The following is a 14,668-nucleotide window of genomic DNA, read 5'->3' on the forward strand; positions in this document are numbered from 1 at the left end:
GCAGGGGAGCCGGCAGGAAACTGACTGCCTCTCAGAGGGAGGCGTTAGGAGCCCCGCAGACAGACGCATCCGAATCTTTGTGTGGGACCCTGGGCAGCTCCCTACCTGCTCAGAGCCTCAGTTTCCTCATCTGTGAAAAGTAGTGACTTTGGCACCCACATCCTCAGTCCGTGAATGAGGATAAATGGATGAACACAGGCAGGGGGTGTCTTGCTCAACCCAGTGAGTGTCGGTAGAAGGCAGGGTCGAGAAGGGGGCTAGCAGGGGTGACAGTGACAAGCGTGGAGAAGGTGGCCAGGCCTGCTACCAGCCCCGAGTGGGCCAGTGGGTCCTCCCTCCTTTCTCTGCCCCTCCCTCCTCTCCACCATGCTCCCTGGTCTGCTGGGGTCCCACAGAATCCCTAGGTTCTGGCCTGGCCCAAAAGAGTGTGGGTCTTTCTCAGAATCACAACAGCAGCCCCCCACGCCCCTTGGGGTGCCAGTAGCAACGTCCCCCCCAGTCCCACAGTGGCTCCCAGAAGTCTGCGGCACCGAGGCGGGGCCTGCCGGGCGTCCCGGGTGCCAGGGCCTGACCTGTAGGGGGGGAGCTGGCAGGGGCCACAGGTCCTGTTCTCGCTACAACCCCTGACAGATCCACCTCACAACAGTCCCGTGGAGTGGAGAAACTGAGGCTGAGAGCAGTGAAATGATGGTAAAATGAGTGGTTGACGTGTGTGTCGTGTGAACACCCCTCTGTGCCTGGCGCTCGGCTAAGCACTTCACGCCATCTACTTACTCAGGCCTCTCGGACCCTCAGCCCTGAGACGGGGCTATTCTCATGCCACCTTCTAAGGCACAGAGAAGGTCAACCTGTCCCAGGTCATGGGCTCAGGAGTGCCAGAGCCTGGATTTGAACCCCTGTCTGCCTGGCTCCAAGCCCAGGCCCCGGACAGCCTTCCTCGTGCATCCTTTGCTGTAACCTCCGAACTGCCTGTTCCCGACCCTGGGGCACGATCCTCTGATGAGGAGCCGACTTGCTAGTCCAGCTCTGTTGGGACCCGCCTGGCCAGCCGCGAGACTGGGCCCCTTTCATCCTGGGACCTGCCGCTGACCACGTCTCACATCCTCCTGGGTGAAGAATGTCACCTTGCTTCATATCTGCCTCCCTCGTGGTTGGCTGGGGAGAGGGACCCTGGGCGTGGGGGTGAGGTTAACCTCATTGTTGTCTTATATGGTCATTTAAGTCTCCCAGGGCTTCCTCCAAGGGCCAAAAATAATCCGGAGACACAGCAGCTGTGTCCAGCACACAGAGAGGACCTGGCCATCTGCTTTGGTTCAGAGCCCTGTGTCTGTCTGTCAGTCAGTCTCTCCCCTGGCTCTGCCTCCATCCCTGTTCCTGCCTCCAGCCATGACCCGCTTCTCCTACGCGGAGTACTTTTCCCTCTTTCACTCCTGCCCTGCGCCCTCCAGGTCCGCCGCGCCTCCCGCGAGCCCGCCGGCCCCGGCCCCCAGGGGCTTGTTCCAGGGGGTCATGCAGAAGTACAGCAGCAGCTTGTTCAAGGCCTCCCACCCAGCGTAAGTGACCCGCTCGCCCCGGGACTCACTCCCAACCTGGGGTGGCGGGAGGGTGGGGGATGGGAAGCGGGCTCCTAGCACCCAGGAAGTCAGGGGGCACTGTGGAGGCAACTCCCAGGCAAAGCCCTCCTAGGTGTGCCCCCCTGGGGCCCAGGCTTGGTAGCCACTGACTTTAGTCCTCGGGGAACTGCCACCCAGGCGGTGCTCATGATGAACACCTCAGATGTCCCCAGGATGAGGCCTGTGTGTGGCAGGGGCCCCCCGCAGGGCTCTGAACCCGGGGGCCCAGCAGGAAGGAGATGGGGGCCGTGCTTAGACGCCAGAGACCCAGGGAGCTCGGTGCTGGAGCTCATGAGTCAGCTGCACCCTCTGCCCCACTCCCACTTTCCCCCACACCTCGCCGTGGGTATGTTGGAGCACACCCAAAAGCCCCACACCACAGCGTTTGTTTTGCTTTGTTTCCTTTATTTGCTAAGTGCCAGGTGCTAACACCCAGAAGTAGCCCGAGCTGCGGGGGGTTCTGTTTGCCTGGCACCGGGGGCTGGGCCGGCGGGATCCTTGCAAAGCAACCGCCCTCCTCTCTTCTCTGTGCCCCTGGAATAGTGACCCTGCAAACAGCTAAAAGCAGAAGAGGGGCCCCCTTGCTGGAACCCCTATGTCCTCGCTCAGTTATGTTGCAGAGAGGGGAGAGGGGACCGGCCAGTGTCTCCTCTCTCCTTCCCGGCCTTTCCCAATCCACTTCCTTGGTGCTGCAGGTGGTGTCAACAGTCTCGAAAAGGGAGAGCCGGTTCTGGTCTCAGTACAACTGCTGCTTCCTGTGTGACTGCCCGAGAGCCGCTGTCCCCTCTGAGTCTCCCTGCTTTGTAGGATGTGGCTGGAGAGGACAAAGTGACTTCTAGGGTCCCGCCCAGCTTGTTAGACTCCGATGAGCTGACACCCCAGCAACCTCCCCCACCTGCCGGGCAGGGACCTCGAGCTCACGGAGCAGCCACCGGCGTGCGGGGCTGCGAGCTCCGGGGTCCTTGCCCGACAGCTGGAGACACCCAAGCTGGGCGGTGCATCCTGACAGTGTTCTCACGACACTGCACCGTGCCCCCGTTGCCAAGGCCGCACGGACAGCCGGCCCTCCTCCCTTCCTCTTCAGCCGGGGTCCCACCAGAGACCTTCCAGGGGGAAGGGGACACGTACCCCACTGGGGCTTTTCCTGATGCCGACAGGGGCTGCTCTGGCCGCTCCTCAGTGGAACTCGTCAAGGTGGCGGAGATGGTGTTGATGGGGACGTCAGGGCTCATCTCGTCAGTTTCCCGTCGTCCTTGCTGGGTCTGTAGCTTAACCGGCATCTGCACCCTGATGCTATTAATAACCAGAGAGGCTGAGAGTCAGGAGGAAGTGCCGCTCGCGCTGGGGGAAGCAGCTGGGACGGGCAGGGCTGGTGCTGGAGACTTCAGAGCCATCCTAGCCCCTGACACAGTGGGGTCCTGGGAGCACGCCTGCCTCCAGCCTCACCTTCTCCACCTGGGAAATGGGACTATTCATGCAGAACCCTCCCCAGAAGTAGATCTGGGAGTCCCAGCAGTTGCGGTCCACGCTCACTCTCTAAGGACGGGGATGGGAGCTCAGTGAATGAATGAATGAACAAAGTGACTTTAATGAGCCGTTTTGACATTCAGAAGTTTTAAATTATAAAGGATCAGATTTATTAATCCTTCGAGTATGCAAGTTTTGCGGCAGCCAGGGGCACTGGGAGTGAGGACAAGGGACGGGGCGAGGAGGGGCGTGGGAAGAGCCCGGAGACAGCCTCACGGTTAGGAGGCCCCTCTGAGGGCTCTGTGCCACTCCTGCCCCCAACCCCGAGCTGCTCAGAGTACCCAGAGGGGCCCAAAGGTGGGCGCACTACGCTCAGGGAAGCCATCGTGTTGTTGCAATAAACCTCCTGCGAGTGGTTGTCCGTCCCTCTGGAGCTGGCACCGTTTGCCTGGAACTCGGGGTGGAAATGGTCTGGATATAACATCAGCTGCGGAAAGCCGCAGGGACGGAGGGACCCTTGGAAAATAGCTCCTGTGGCCCCCAGGCTGCAGGGGGCTGAGCACCTGTCCCAGCACCAGGTGGGACGTGGGACTGAGGGGCCCCACAGCCGGCACTGGCCCCCGGCCCCCCGCAGGCCCTGCCTTTGCCCACTCCTGAGGACTGCCTGCCCCCTGCTCCCCCAGGGCCGTGGACCCCATGCTCAAGGCCATCAAGGAGGGCGACGAAGAGGCCTTGAGGGCCATGATCAAGGACGGGAAGGACCTCGCGGAGCCCAACAAGGAGGGCTGGCTGCCGCTGCACGAGGCCGCCTACTACGGCCAGCTGGGCTGCCTGAAGGTCCTGCAGCGAGGTGAGGGCGGGCGCCGGGCGGCAGGAGAGGGAGGGGGCTAGGGGAGGGCTCCTTCCTCCGGGGCTTCCTGTTCTGTGCCCCACAGCCGCCTTGGTGAGGAGGGCAGGCAGGGTCGTCACCCCCGTTTGGCAGTCACAGTTGCTAAGTTGGGAGAGGAAAAGTGACTTGTCTCCACCCCCCCATACCCCCCAACAGACACCCCCTGCTGTTACCTCTCCAGGCCACCCAGGACAGGAGAGCCTAATTCCTAGAAAAGGAATGAGGGAGGGTTGACTTTTGGGAGTGTCACCGCCAGCTTGTTCCAGAATGTTCCAGAGGCTGATTTGGTGTGAAAGAGACTGCAGCTGTGCCTGTGCCCTGCCAAGGCTGTCCCCCACCCGCTGTGGGACCCTGGGCCAGTCATACTTGCTCTCTGAACCCCACCTTTCTCCCGAGCCAGATTCGGGTGGGTAACGCCCACCTGCAGGAAGGTGTCACCTCTGCCCTCAAGCAGCACAGACCCCAGGTGGCCCACCACACTCCAAGAAACAGCACGTGAGACATCCAGTTCCCAGCAAGGGCTGGTGGGGGTGCAAGGGAAGGACAGGAACATTCAGAGAGGGAGGGGCTCAGTCAGGGAAGGCTTCCCAGAGGAGGTGGCGTCTGAGCTGGATTTGTATGACCAGGAAGCTAATAGCCCCACAAAAGGGTGAGATGAATGCAGTCTGTGGCTGGCAAATTTCAAAGGATGCTATGCGTGTCTGTCCTTGGAACTGGGAGGAAGTGGGGAGCCTCTCTGTGTCGAGGGGCCAGGTGTCTTCCACCTGCGTGAACTTCCCGGTGGGTCCTCCCCAGCATACCCTGCGACCATCGACCAGCGCACCCTGCAGGAGGAAACAGCCGTGTACTTGGCCACCTGCAGGGGACACCTGGACTGCCTCCTCTCACTGCTCCAGGCGGGGGCGGAGCCTGACATCTCCAACAAGTCCCGGGAGACACCACTCTACAAAGGTGGGCCTCCACTCCCCTACCAGGGTGGGCTTCTCTGAGGAAGAGTCCGGAAGCTAGGTGGGCACTCGGGGGGCATTGCTCCCGTGAGTGCATAACCCGCCACGTGGTCTACTTTGAAGGGAGTCGGCCCTGCTCGTATGCACAATGTATGTAGATGACTCGTTCATTCATGCATGCATTCAGCCACTTCCCAGTGCCTCCCAGGGCCAGGCACACTGAGGGACACTGAGGGCTCAAAGCTGGAAAAATATGATCCGTGCCGGCATGCTTTCCCCTCCCAAGGGGCACCGACACACACCCAACAGATGCGGAGCTTGGCCGGAGGCCGTGTGTGTGGGGGGGGTGGGGGAGGCAAGGGCCAGGGACAGCCAGGGGAGGTTCACCTGAGCTGGGCCCGAACAGCGCAGGCAAAGGCAAGGAGGTATGGGAGAGAGTGTGCACCTTTGGGATGTTTGTTTAAGAAAAATGAAAGCCCCTGGCTTACTCAGTACATCGTCATCCAAGGACACTCATTGGTGCCCAAGCAGTACTCAGAGTCGAAATCCAAATGGCCATGATAGCTGGCATTTATCCACCTCGTTCTTTTACTGGGCTCTCCTATCCATCTACCTGTGGGGTAGTCCCTGCTAGTGTCCCCATTTTACAGATGATGACCTAATGCTCAGAGATGGGAAATGAGCTGCCCAGGATCACACAGCCATCAAGGGGCAGCCCCGGGATTTAAACCCAGGGGGCGGAAGGCCACAGCACACTCTGCCCCGCTATATGCTAAAGCATCTCGTTCGTGCCCACAAGCTTAAGCAATCAGCTCCGGGCTTGCAAACATGATTGGGCCTTTGTGCTTTGAAAAACTACAGCTACCCTGATCCCCCATGTGTCTGATGTCTGGTACTGGGAACATTCCACGGGCAGCACGACCTGGGTCCACTACTGACCCTAGAACCCTTGCCTGTCTGGGCACCATAGCCATCACCTGGAGCCTCAGTGGCCCCAGAGAGTCACGGCCAGAGCTTGGCCCTGGTGCTGCGTACGCTGCTCTATATGCCAAGCACCATGCTCGGGCCTTACATGGGCTGCCTCGGTCCTCCCAAAGCATCCTGTCCAGGAGATTTCATTATCTCCACTTCACAGGTGAGAAAACCAAGGCTCAGAGAGGTGGAGAGCTCGGCCCATGGTCCTGTTTGAAACACTACATGGGCAGCCCCCTCCCCACTTCCCCAGTCCCCCCAACCTGTCCCCACTCCCCACCCCCTACACTGACACAGAGAAGCTTCCAGGGTGGTTAATGTGGACAAGTGTCCAGGTGACTTGACACCACCTGCAGCTCCCTGCTGATAACACCGGCCCAGAGCCAGGGGTGCGTTAGTAGTCTAGACAGAGATGAGGCTTAAAAAGGAGGGTTAAGAAGATAATTTTTACTTCAAATTAAATGAGCAGGCTTTAGAGGGAGGTGGGGTTTAGAAAGGAATATGACAGTGTCCACTCCTCATCTAGGAAGATTCTTGTAGCCTTGGTAACATGGAGGACTGAGGCCAGTAGCATGGGAAGGGATATGACAGGGCATTCTGGAACATTCCAGGGGACAGAAACTCTGGGCCTGACTCTCCAAGTTTTAATCCCAGTTCTGCCACTTACTATCTGTGTGATCTTGGGCAAGTCACTCACCCTCTCTGTGCCTGACCTTCCTCATCTGCGAAAGGGGATAACAATACTGCATCCTTTAGGGGCGGTTGGGAGGATTCAATTAGTTAATCATGATAAGTGCTTAGGACTGACAGCCCAGCACAGAACCAGTACTACATACATATCAGCAAGTACTATTGCTAATATTAGTATTAGTATCACTTTAGTCGTATGTCCTAAATTCAATGCAGGGACTGGAACATAATACAGACCCAATGGGTGTTTGTGGAATGAACGGCTGATGGATGAATGAGTGAATGGACAGATACACGAATGGGGTCTTGGCTGGCCAGCTCCTGCCAGGGTCCTGCTGACCATCTCGATTCTTCCCGGACGCAGCCTGTGAGCGCAAGAATGTGGAGGCGGTGAGGATTCTCGTGCAGCACAACGCAGACACCAACCACCGCTGCAACCGAGGCTGGACGGCTCTGCACGAGTCTGTTTCCCGCAACGACCTGGAGGTCATAGAAATCCTGGTGAAGGGCGGCGCCAAGGTGGAGTCCAAGAACGCCTACGGCATCACCCCCTTGTTCGTGGCGGCCCAGAGTGGGCAGCTGGAGGCCCTGAGGTTCTTGGTCAAGCACGGTACGTGGCTAAGGGTCCCTAGGTCATGGAGTCCCCAAGGGGCACAAGCTGGGAAGGACCTCCGAGACCAGCTGTAAGGGAAGGCAAGTTTAGGTGTCACCTTGCGGGCACACTCTGATGGAGTGCTAGTGCCTTCCTGGAGGCCGTGTCTAGGGTCGGTGGGAAGAGTGTTGAGATCTACCAGTGACATCTGCCGTTAGGCACAAACATGGGGCATGTATCACACGTGTCACATATTTGCCATTTCTAATGTAGGCAATGTCCTCATTTTACGAATGAGGAATTTGAGGCCCAGGAAGGGGAAGTGACTGATCTACAGTCATGTAGCAAATTCGTTGTAGAACCTGCCAGACTCTTGCTCTCCTGACAGCCCAGCTGCTTCTCTTTCCACCACATCACGCTTCAGGGCCGGGAGCAACCTGAGCCAACGTGTAGATCGCCTCCGCATTTATAGGTGATGAACCCAAGCGCCAGGGCGGGAGGGTGTGTGTCCAAGGTCACACGGCAGACTAGTGGCAGCGCTGGGATCGGAAACCAGGTCTTTGCCTTCTTGGCCTCCGAAAAATCTTAACGGATGACAATGAAACAACATTGCCAGCATCACCGTGTCCCGGTAGCAGAGGACCCTGGGCCATGGCAGACGTTCTTTTGCCTAAAGAGAATCATTTTCTGATGTCTCCCAAGAACACCTGTGATTTCTTTTCTCTCTCCATGGAGAGTCACCCTCCCCACCTAGCAGCAGAGGCCAGAGGTGACCTAGACCTCCCCCTGAGGCTGCACTGGAATGATCTGTTGAGGACCGGCTAAGCAGGAACACAGATTAGGTCAGCGGAGTTTCCCCCACTGCCCCACGGCATAGGTAGTGTCCTCGTCCCATTTTACAGATGAGGAGACTGAGGTTCAGAGAGGTTAACTAATTGGTCACAGCCAGAGCCCCGATTCTGACCCTCGGCCATCTGACTGCAAACTGCACGCACTTTTCGCTACGCCACACCACCTGTGCCCGCGAGAGTGACGGGCGTGGGACCACGCCCAGGTCACTCAGCACGTGCCCGAGCGGTTGGGAACACAGACTCGAGGCTCTTCCCTGCACGGGAACAAACGCAGACTGACCCGAGTAAGAACAAAGGGGCGCAGGCAGGTCCTGGGAGCCCAGGCCAGAAGGCTGGGCCGAGGGCAGCGTGCTCGGCGGGCAACGGCGACCCCACCAACTGCAAACATCTGCCCGGGTCTCCCGCCGGCACTCTGAGTCAGGGTCTGTTCCCTTCAGGGGCTGAGTCCATTTTCCAACGCAAATATTTTTCTTGTGCGAGCAGGCGGCTTTGCTGGCGGTGTCCAGGCCTTCCAGGGGTCTGACTCTGACAGCCGGGCAGGGTATTAGATAGAGCAGCTGGCTGGCTCCGGGAGGGGACAGAGCCAGCCCCTCTCCGTCCTGGACAACTGGATGTGTTTGCGGAGCACCTTCTCTGTGCCAGGCGCCGTGCCGAGGGATTTACTGGCATTATCTTGTTTACTACCCACAGTGACCCCAAGGGGTGGGTCCTGTTACTCCTGGTCAACAGATGAGAAAACCGAGGCTCTCTAAAGCTTTCTGAGGTCACAGCGCTTGTGAGCAATGGGACAGAAGCTTCAGCCGGTTCTCATCTGTCACCAAAGCCTGTGCTTTCTCCACTAGGCCAGAAACCAGTCCCCCTAGCAGCAGAAGTAAAAAGTGACCAGAAAGCCCGAGCTAAGCGCGTGCTCAGAGGGGCGAGCCGTGGGCAGCAAATGCCTTTCATGGAAGCCCGCACTGACATCTCTCAGTCTTGGCTCCACTCCTTCCAGAACAAGGAAGGACTGCGGAGCCCTCACTTGGCAGGGAAAGCCGGGCGCACCCCCCAGGAGATGGTGCAGGAGACTGGGATGCATGGCCTTAGTACAGGCGTCCTCAAACTACGGCCCACGGGCCACATGCGGGCCGCCTAGCACATTTATCTGGCCCTCTGGGTGTTTTTGCCGCCGCTGGCTGTCCTGCTTAGCAGCCGACTCATCCTGGGCCCACAGTGCGCACTCTCCAACGGTCTGAGGGACAGTGAACTGGCCCCCTGTTTAAAAAGTTTGAGGACCCCTGGTTTAGTGTTTTCTTTGGAGGAGACAGGAAGTAATTCTTCTCTTATTCCTTGAAGCAAAAGGCAGAAAAAGGCAAATCCCAATTAGTAAAGTTATCGAGGGTTCCCTTCACTCGGGGCTCCTGCGCTCCTGGACCTGCCAGGCCTGTCTCAGGGCAGAGCCGGGGCCTCTTACACGGAGTGAGCGTTAAGAGCACGGCCTCCACCATCAGACTGTCCGGGCTCCGGTTTGGCTCTACCGTGTTTCCCCGAAAATAAGACCTACCCATCAAATAAGCCCTAGCAGGATTTCTGAGCATGTGCGCAATAGAAGCCCTACCCCGAAAATCAGCCCTAGTGACGGGCATGGCTGCGCAGCGCATCTGCACAACCCATGCATTTCGTCTCGGAGCGGTGGTAAAGAAGACGAGCAGCCCTTCTCGTCTGCCCCATCGTGACAGCTACTGTCCCAGAGGTGACCGGAAAGGTGTGGGCAGCCCCACCAGCAAGGTCGGCTCCCCCTGTCAGGTCCTGGCCATCCTGTGCGTGCTGCAAGCTGAGGCTTTGAGGGGAAAATGACACATCCCCTGAAAATAAGCCCTAGGGTGTCTTCTTGAGGAAAAACAAATATAAGACCCTGTCTTATTTTCGGGGAAGCATGGTAGGTTTCCAAGCTGAATGGTTTGGGGTTTGGTGCTTCAGTGCCCTCATCTGTAACGTGGAGGTAAGAAGAGACCTCATAGGGTTATGTCGTGGACCGGAAAGCACGGTGTCCAGCACGTAGTAGGTGCTCAGTAAATACCAATGTCATCGTGGCTGCTCTTAGCTTCTAAGAGGCCTCAGCTCAGGCTGGCATGCCCTCCGGTCTCCATGTGGCGGAAAGAGGCTGGGGGGGCCAGGTGGGCCCCTCCTTCCTAGGGGTCATTAAAGATCCGGCGCAGCAGGGTGGCCAGCACAGCAGTGCCCAGCCTGCGGTGGACGTTACATCAAGGACGGGGACTACCAGATCGCTCATTGGTCTGCTGCCCCTCCCCCAGGCGCCGACATCAACACGCAGGCCAGCGACAGCGCGTCCGCCCTCTACGAGGCCTGCAAGAACGAGCACGAGGAGGCCGTGGAGTTCCTGCTGTCGCAGGGCGCCGACGCCAACAAGGCCAACAAGGACGGTTTGCTCCCGCTGCACATCGCCTCCAGGAGGGGCAACTACAGGTCAGCCCAGGCCCCCCGCCTCCGGGGGCAGCTGTCCCAGGACCCACACTGGGCGGGGTGGGGGCTGGGAGGGACAGGCCTGCTCTGAATGTCCCGCCCACGGGATTAGGGAGGCCAGGGAGAGGTCAGAGCAGAGGGCACCTTTCTGGTGGAAAAGAGGAAAACGTCTCAGCAGTTAGCAGGCATGGAGGGAGAGCCTACAACAACAGCAACGGCAATAATCATAGCAAGCATTTACGTAGCACTGGCCTGGCCTGTATTTTGCAATCTAAAACTTACTGGATCCTTTTAACAGCTTTTTCATGGTGGATAGTATTATCTTTGCTGTTTAGACGAGGAAGCTAAAAAAACACAGAGAGGTTGAGCAATTTGCCCAAGAGCACACAGCTTGTACGTGGCTGGAACTCACCTGCTTGCTCCAAATGTCACATCTACAAGAATTCTACTCAGGGGACCAGATAGAAGTCTGAACTAATGAATTTTTCCAGGCGGGGAGGGGAGGCAAGATAACCTCCCAGGCAATTAGCAAGCATGCAGGGAACGCCTACAATAGCACAAATAGCACCAGTGATGATAGCACAGTTTTTGAGCACTTGCTGTGTGCCTGTGTGCTGGGTTTTGAGTGAGACAAGGGAAGCTTAGGTTCCCAGGGAGCAATCTGGTGGGAGGGGAGATGCACGTGATGCCATGGCGGGAGTGTTTACACCATGGAAATTGGCAAATGCTACACACCAGGGCCCTTTGACCCTCCTCCTCTTCCCCTGTCGGAGCCAGTAGTTGAACATTCACCAGCAACACTGCGTGTCGGAAAAGACGGGGCCGAGGAGGGGAACCTCTAGCTGCCCATGAAGGATGGATGGGGCTCGGTAACTCACCAAGCGTGTCGCATCTGTTCCCCGTGTGGGCCTCACCACTGTGCTGCGGGCATGGATTCTCATGTTACGGGACAGGACACTAAGGCTCAGGGTCCAGAGACTTGCCCCCCATAACCAGCCACCTCCGGGGACTTGAACCCGAGGGACGAGACTCCTCCCACTAGACTGGTATTTCCCAAACTTTCGCCGTTCACAGACTTTCTTCCTGACTTTCATTGCTTAGTATTTTCCTTTAAATAACTTTTATACTTACCATGAATTCATTTTAAAAAGGAAACATTTATCATACATAGATTGTTACAACTATCAATTTATAATTAATAAAAAAAACCCACTTTTCCCCTAAAATCCCATCTCATGTACCCCAGATGATGCTTTGGGAGATATACCTCAGTCTTCCAGGCAGGGAGACGAGTGAGAAAAACAGATTGTATCGGAGGGACACTTGTTGTTGCCACTAAGGCAGAGAGAAGTGGGGGTGACAAGTGACATTTCAAAAAATAAAATAGGGACTCGAGGATTCAGAGCCAACCATGACAGCCCAGGCCCCTCCTCTGCAGGCTGCCGGCACACCAGGCCACAAAGTTGCCGTCCGCAACCCACCTCGTACACATGGAGGAGACCGGCCTTCCCTGGGCTGCATGGCTGGCTGTGATGCAGACAGATCTGGGTTTATCGTTTTGCAGTTCAGCCAACAGAGGGAAGAAAGCAACTCGAGCCAGGCAGTGGGCAAGGGCAAGATGGCACTCTCTCTTCCGCCCTATATAGCATCCAGTGTCAGAGACGGGCAAACACGGTTCACCTTGAGCCTGAACCCAGAGAGATCAGAGTGACAGTGAGGGAAGGGGCTGCCCCTTGGAATCTCCTGGCCCCCTGCCCCATGCTTTGCTGCACACTCGAGTCACTCTGGGATATTTTTTTTTTTTTTTTTTTTTTTTTTTTTTTTTTATTTTTTAAAAATAATGGACGAGGTTCTGGGGTCCAAAGAGAGGGGGGGCCCCAGAAGTCGCCCTACTCTGGGATATTTTTAAATGTCATCTCCTAGAACCAATGAACCAGAGTCTCCAGGAGGGAAGGAGCCCAACTGTCTCTTTGCAAAGCTCCCTGAGCAAGCTGGATATGGCTAGTCTGTAGCTTCAGAAACCATTGATCTAATTCAGCCCCTGATTTTACAGAGGAGGAAACTGAGGCCAGAGATGAAAAATGGCTTTTCGGATAGTGGCCAAGCTGGGACTGCCACTTGGGCTGCCTTCAAGTGGACTCAGATGTTGGCAGTCTGGCCCCAGCTGCAGGAGAAGTTGAAGGAGCACTGGGTGTCCTTAGGGATGAGCAGGGAGCAGGGCGGGTCCTGTCTGGAGCCACTGTGTCCATGGTTTGTGTCCCCCAGAGTCCCCTGCTTTGGATTCATGCTGATTCCCAGAGCGATTTCCCTGGCTGTTCGCCCTTGGTTCCCCGGCCCCGTTTCCCTCTGTGCCCCTGAGGCTGAGAGGGGCCAGGCTATTTGTCGAGGGTTGCCCAGCCGAGGGTTAAAGCCTGGTTCCCAGCAGCTTCTGCCACCTGGCAGGTCCTGGAGCCAGCCAGCCTTGAACTCTTTACTCCCTCCCTGAGCCTGTGGCACGAAACGCCCTCTCTGGCTCCACGCTGACCTCCCGTAGACTGCTAGGCTGCTTGGGGATTTGATGTGACATTCCATAGGCATTCCGCATTCTGCCACCTGCCAAAACACCCTGCCCGTCCACGGCACGAAGGCAGCATAGGGAGCCTGGTGGCGCCCGCCAGATGGTGCCTTCTCTTTAGCGCAGTGCCCGGAGGCGTGACGCCCAGGCGGGGCTGAGAAAGGAGCCCTACGATCCCAACATCTTAGTCACCTCCACGGCACACTTTTTCCTGTTTTTCATTTCCAGTTTAGCAAAGGCACCTTATGGAATTAAAGACCAGCACTGAAGATAGGTTTATTAAGGAACTGTGTGAGTTAGGCAAGAGTAGATGCCCCAAGAATGATAGCACCAAAAGCAGCAGTTCCCAATCTGGGCTTCACACCGGAACCCCTGGGATCACTGAAAACCCTGCGGCCTGGGCCCCACCGTCAGGGATTGGGCGGTAGCTGGTGCTGGCCGAGGCCTCAGGGTTTCTAAAAGCCATCCAGGTGATTTTACTGTGCAGCCCACGGAGAGAACCAGTATCTTAGAGTCAGTCTCTTTTGTGGCCAACAGAAAACACAGAGTTGCATTCTGGGCCTCATGTCTCCTTTCTTTTTACACATTCTTTCTCTTTCACTTCCAATGTATATTACTTTTGCCACATTTTATCAATCTTTGCAAGCCGCTTAAACTTCTTTGTAAAACAAGGCAAAATAGACAACATTCACCATATTAAAAAGCAGTTTATAGAGCGTATTCACAAGCAAGTTAGTATCCCTGTTAATAAAAGGGAAACTGAGGCTCAGACCTCGAGACCTCACAGAAGTCAGGCAGGTCTGCAAAGTGAGGCTCAGCGGTGTCGGCAGCAAAGCCATGTGTGGGTGCCTGGTCCTCATGTGAAAGTCAAGTCCACCAGCCAAATTTATACTGAACGCAGACAGAGGTCAGACCGCCGTGACCTGGTGGCCCAGAACGCCCTGTGCTTGGCATAGCGAGGGAAGTGGGCTACAGTCACCACTGTGGTCAAGACGCCAACAGCCACCATGTACTGACTGCCAAGTACACGCCGATCAGACTGATGTGGAAGATCTCATTTTATCCTCAAAAGCACCCTTGATGAAAAATATTATTAAATTGTACTAAATTTTGTAACCTGGGCATAGCAATCCCATTTGGCTGGGTTGTTGTGAATAAGCGAGATGAATAAATAAGTAAATGAGATAAAATACTCAGCTCATTGGGTCATTTTAGGATTAAACGAGGTAAATGTGTAAAGCACTTTAAATGGTGCCTGGCACACCGTGAGTGCTCAGCAATGCCATTATCATTATTATTTAGGAAGGTGAAGGGCAAAGTCACAGCAAGCCCCCTGGGGGCTACCATCATCATCACCATCATCGCTGTCGTTCTAATTAATTACCCCTCTGCTTTAGGTGTGGTTCAGAGAGGTTAAGTGACATGCCTGAGACGGCCCAGGGCTGGTTGTGTAACCCGGGCCCTGCTGACTCCGAGCTTCCCAGTGTCCTCACTGCCCGGGCTGGACCCCACACTGCTAAGGACAGCCCAGAGCCCCCTGCCTACTCTCTGCCACTGGGCTGGACGCAGGCAGGACCTCAGAGATAGGGACAGGCGGCATGGTGACGCTGCAGCCTTAAGGAGACTAGAATCC

General features: G+C 56.5%; 1 protein-coding gene across 2 annotated transcripts in view; it reads left to right on the plus strand.

Moving 5' to 3' along the window:
* ASB2 (ankyrin repeat and SOCS box containing 2) overlaps positions 1 to 14,668 on the plus strand; it is a 38,505-nt gene that overhangs the window by 17,161 nt on the left and 6,676 nt on the right. For both annotated transcript variants that reach the window (XM_012738608.3, XM_012738609.3), the window contains exons 3-7: positions 1,449 to 1,553; positions 3,764 to 3,930; positions 4,765 to 4,920; positions 6,943 to 7,188; positions 10,313 to 10,484. In XM_012738608.3, coding sequence (XP_012594062.2) covers positions 1,449 to 1,553; positions 3,764 to 3,930; positions 4,765 to 4,920; positions 6,943 to 7,188; positions 10,313 to 10,484 — 846 coding nt within the window. The remainder of the gene's footprint in view (positions 1 to 1,448; positions 1,554 to 3,763; positions 3,931 to 4,764; positions 4,921 to 6,942; positions 7,189 to 10,312; positions 10,485 to 14,668) is intronic.

Source organism: Microcebus murinus, chromosome 6, assembly GCF_040939455.1.
Source record: "Microcebus murinus isolate Inina chromosome 6, M.murinus_Inina_mat1.0, whole genome shotgun sequence".
Lineage (NCBI taxonomy): Eukaryota > Metazoa > Chordata > Mammalia > Primates > Cheirogaleidae > Microcebus > Microcebus murinus.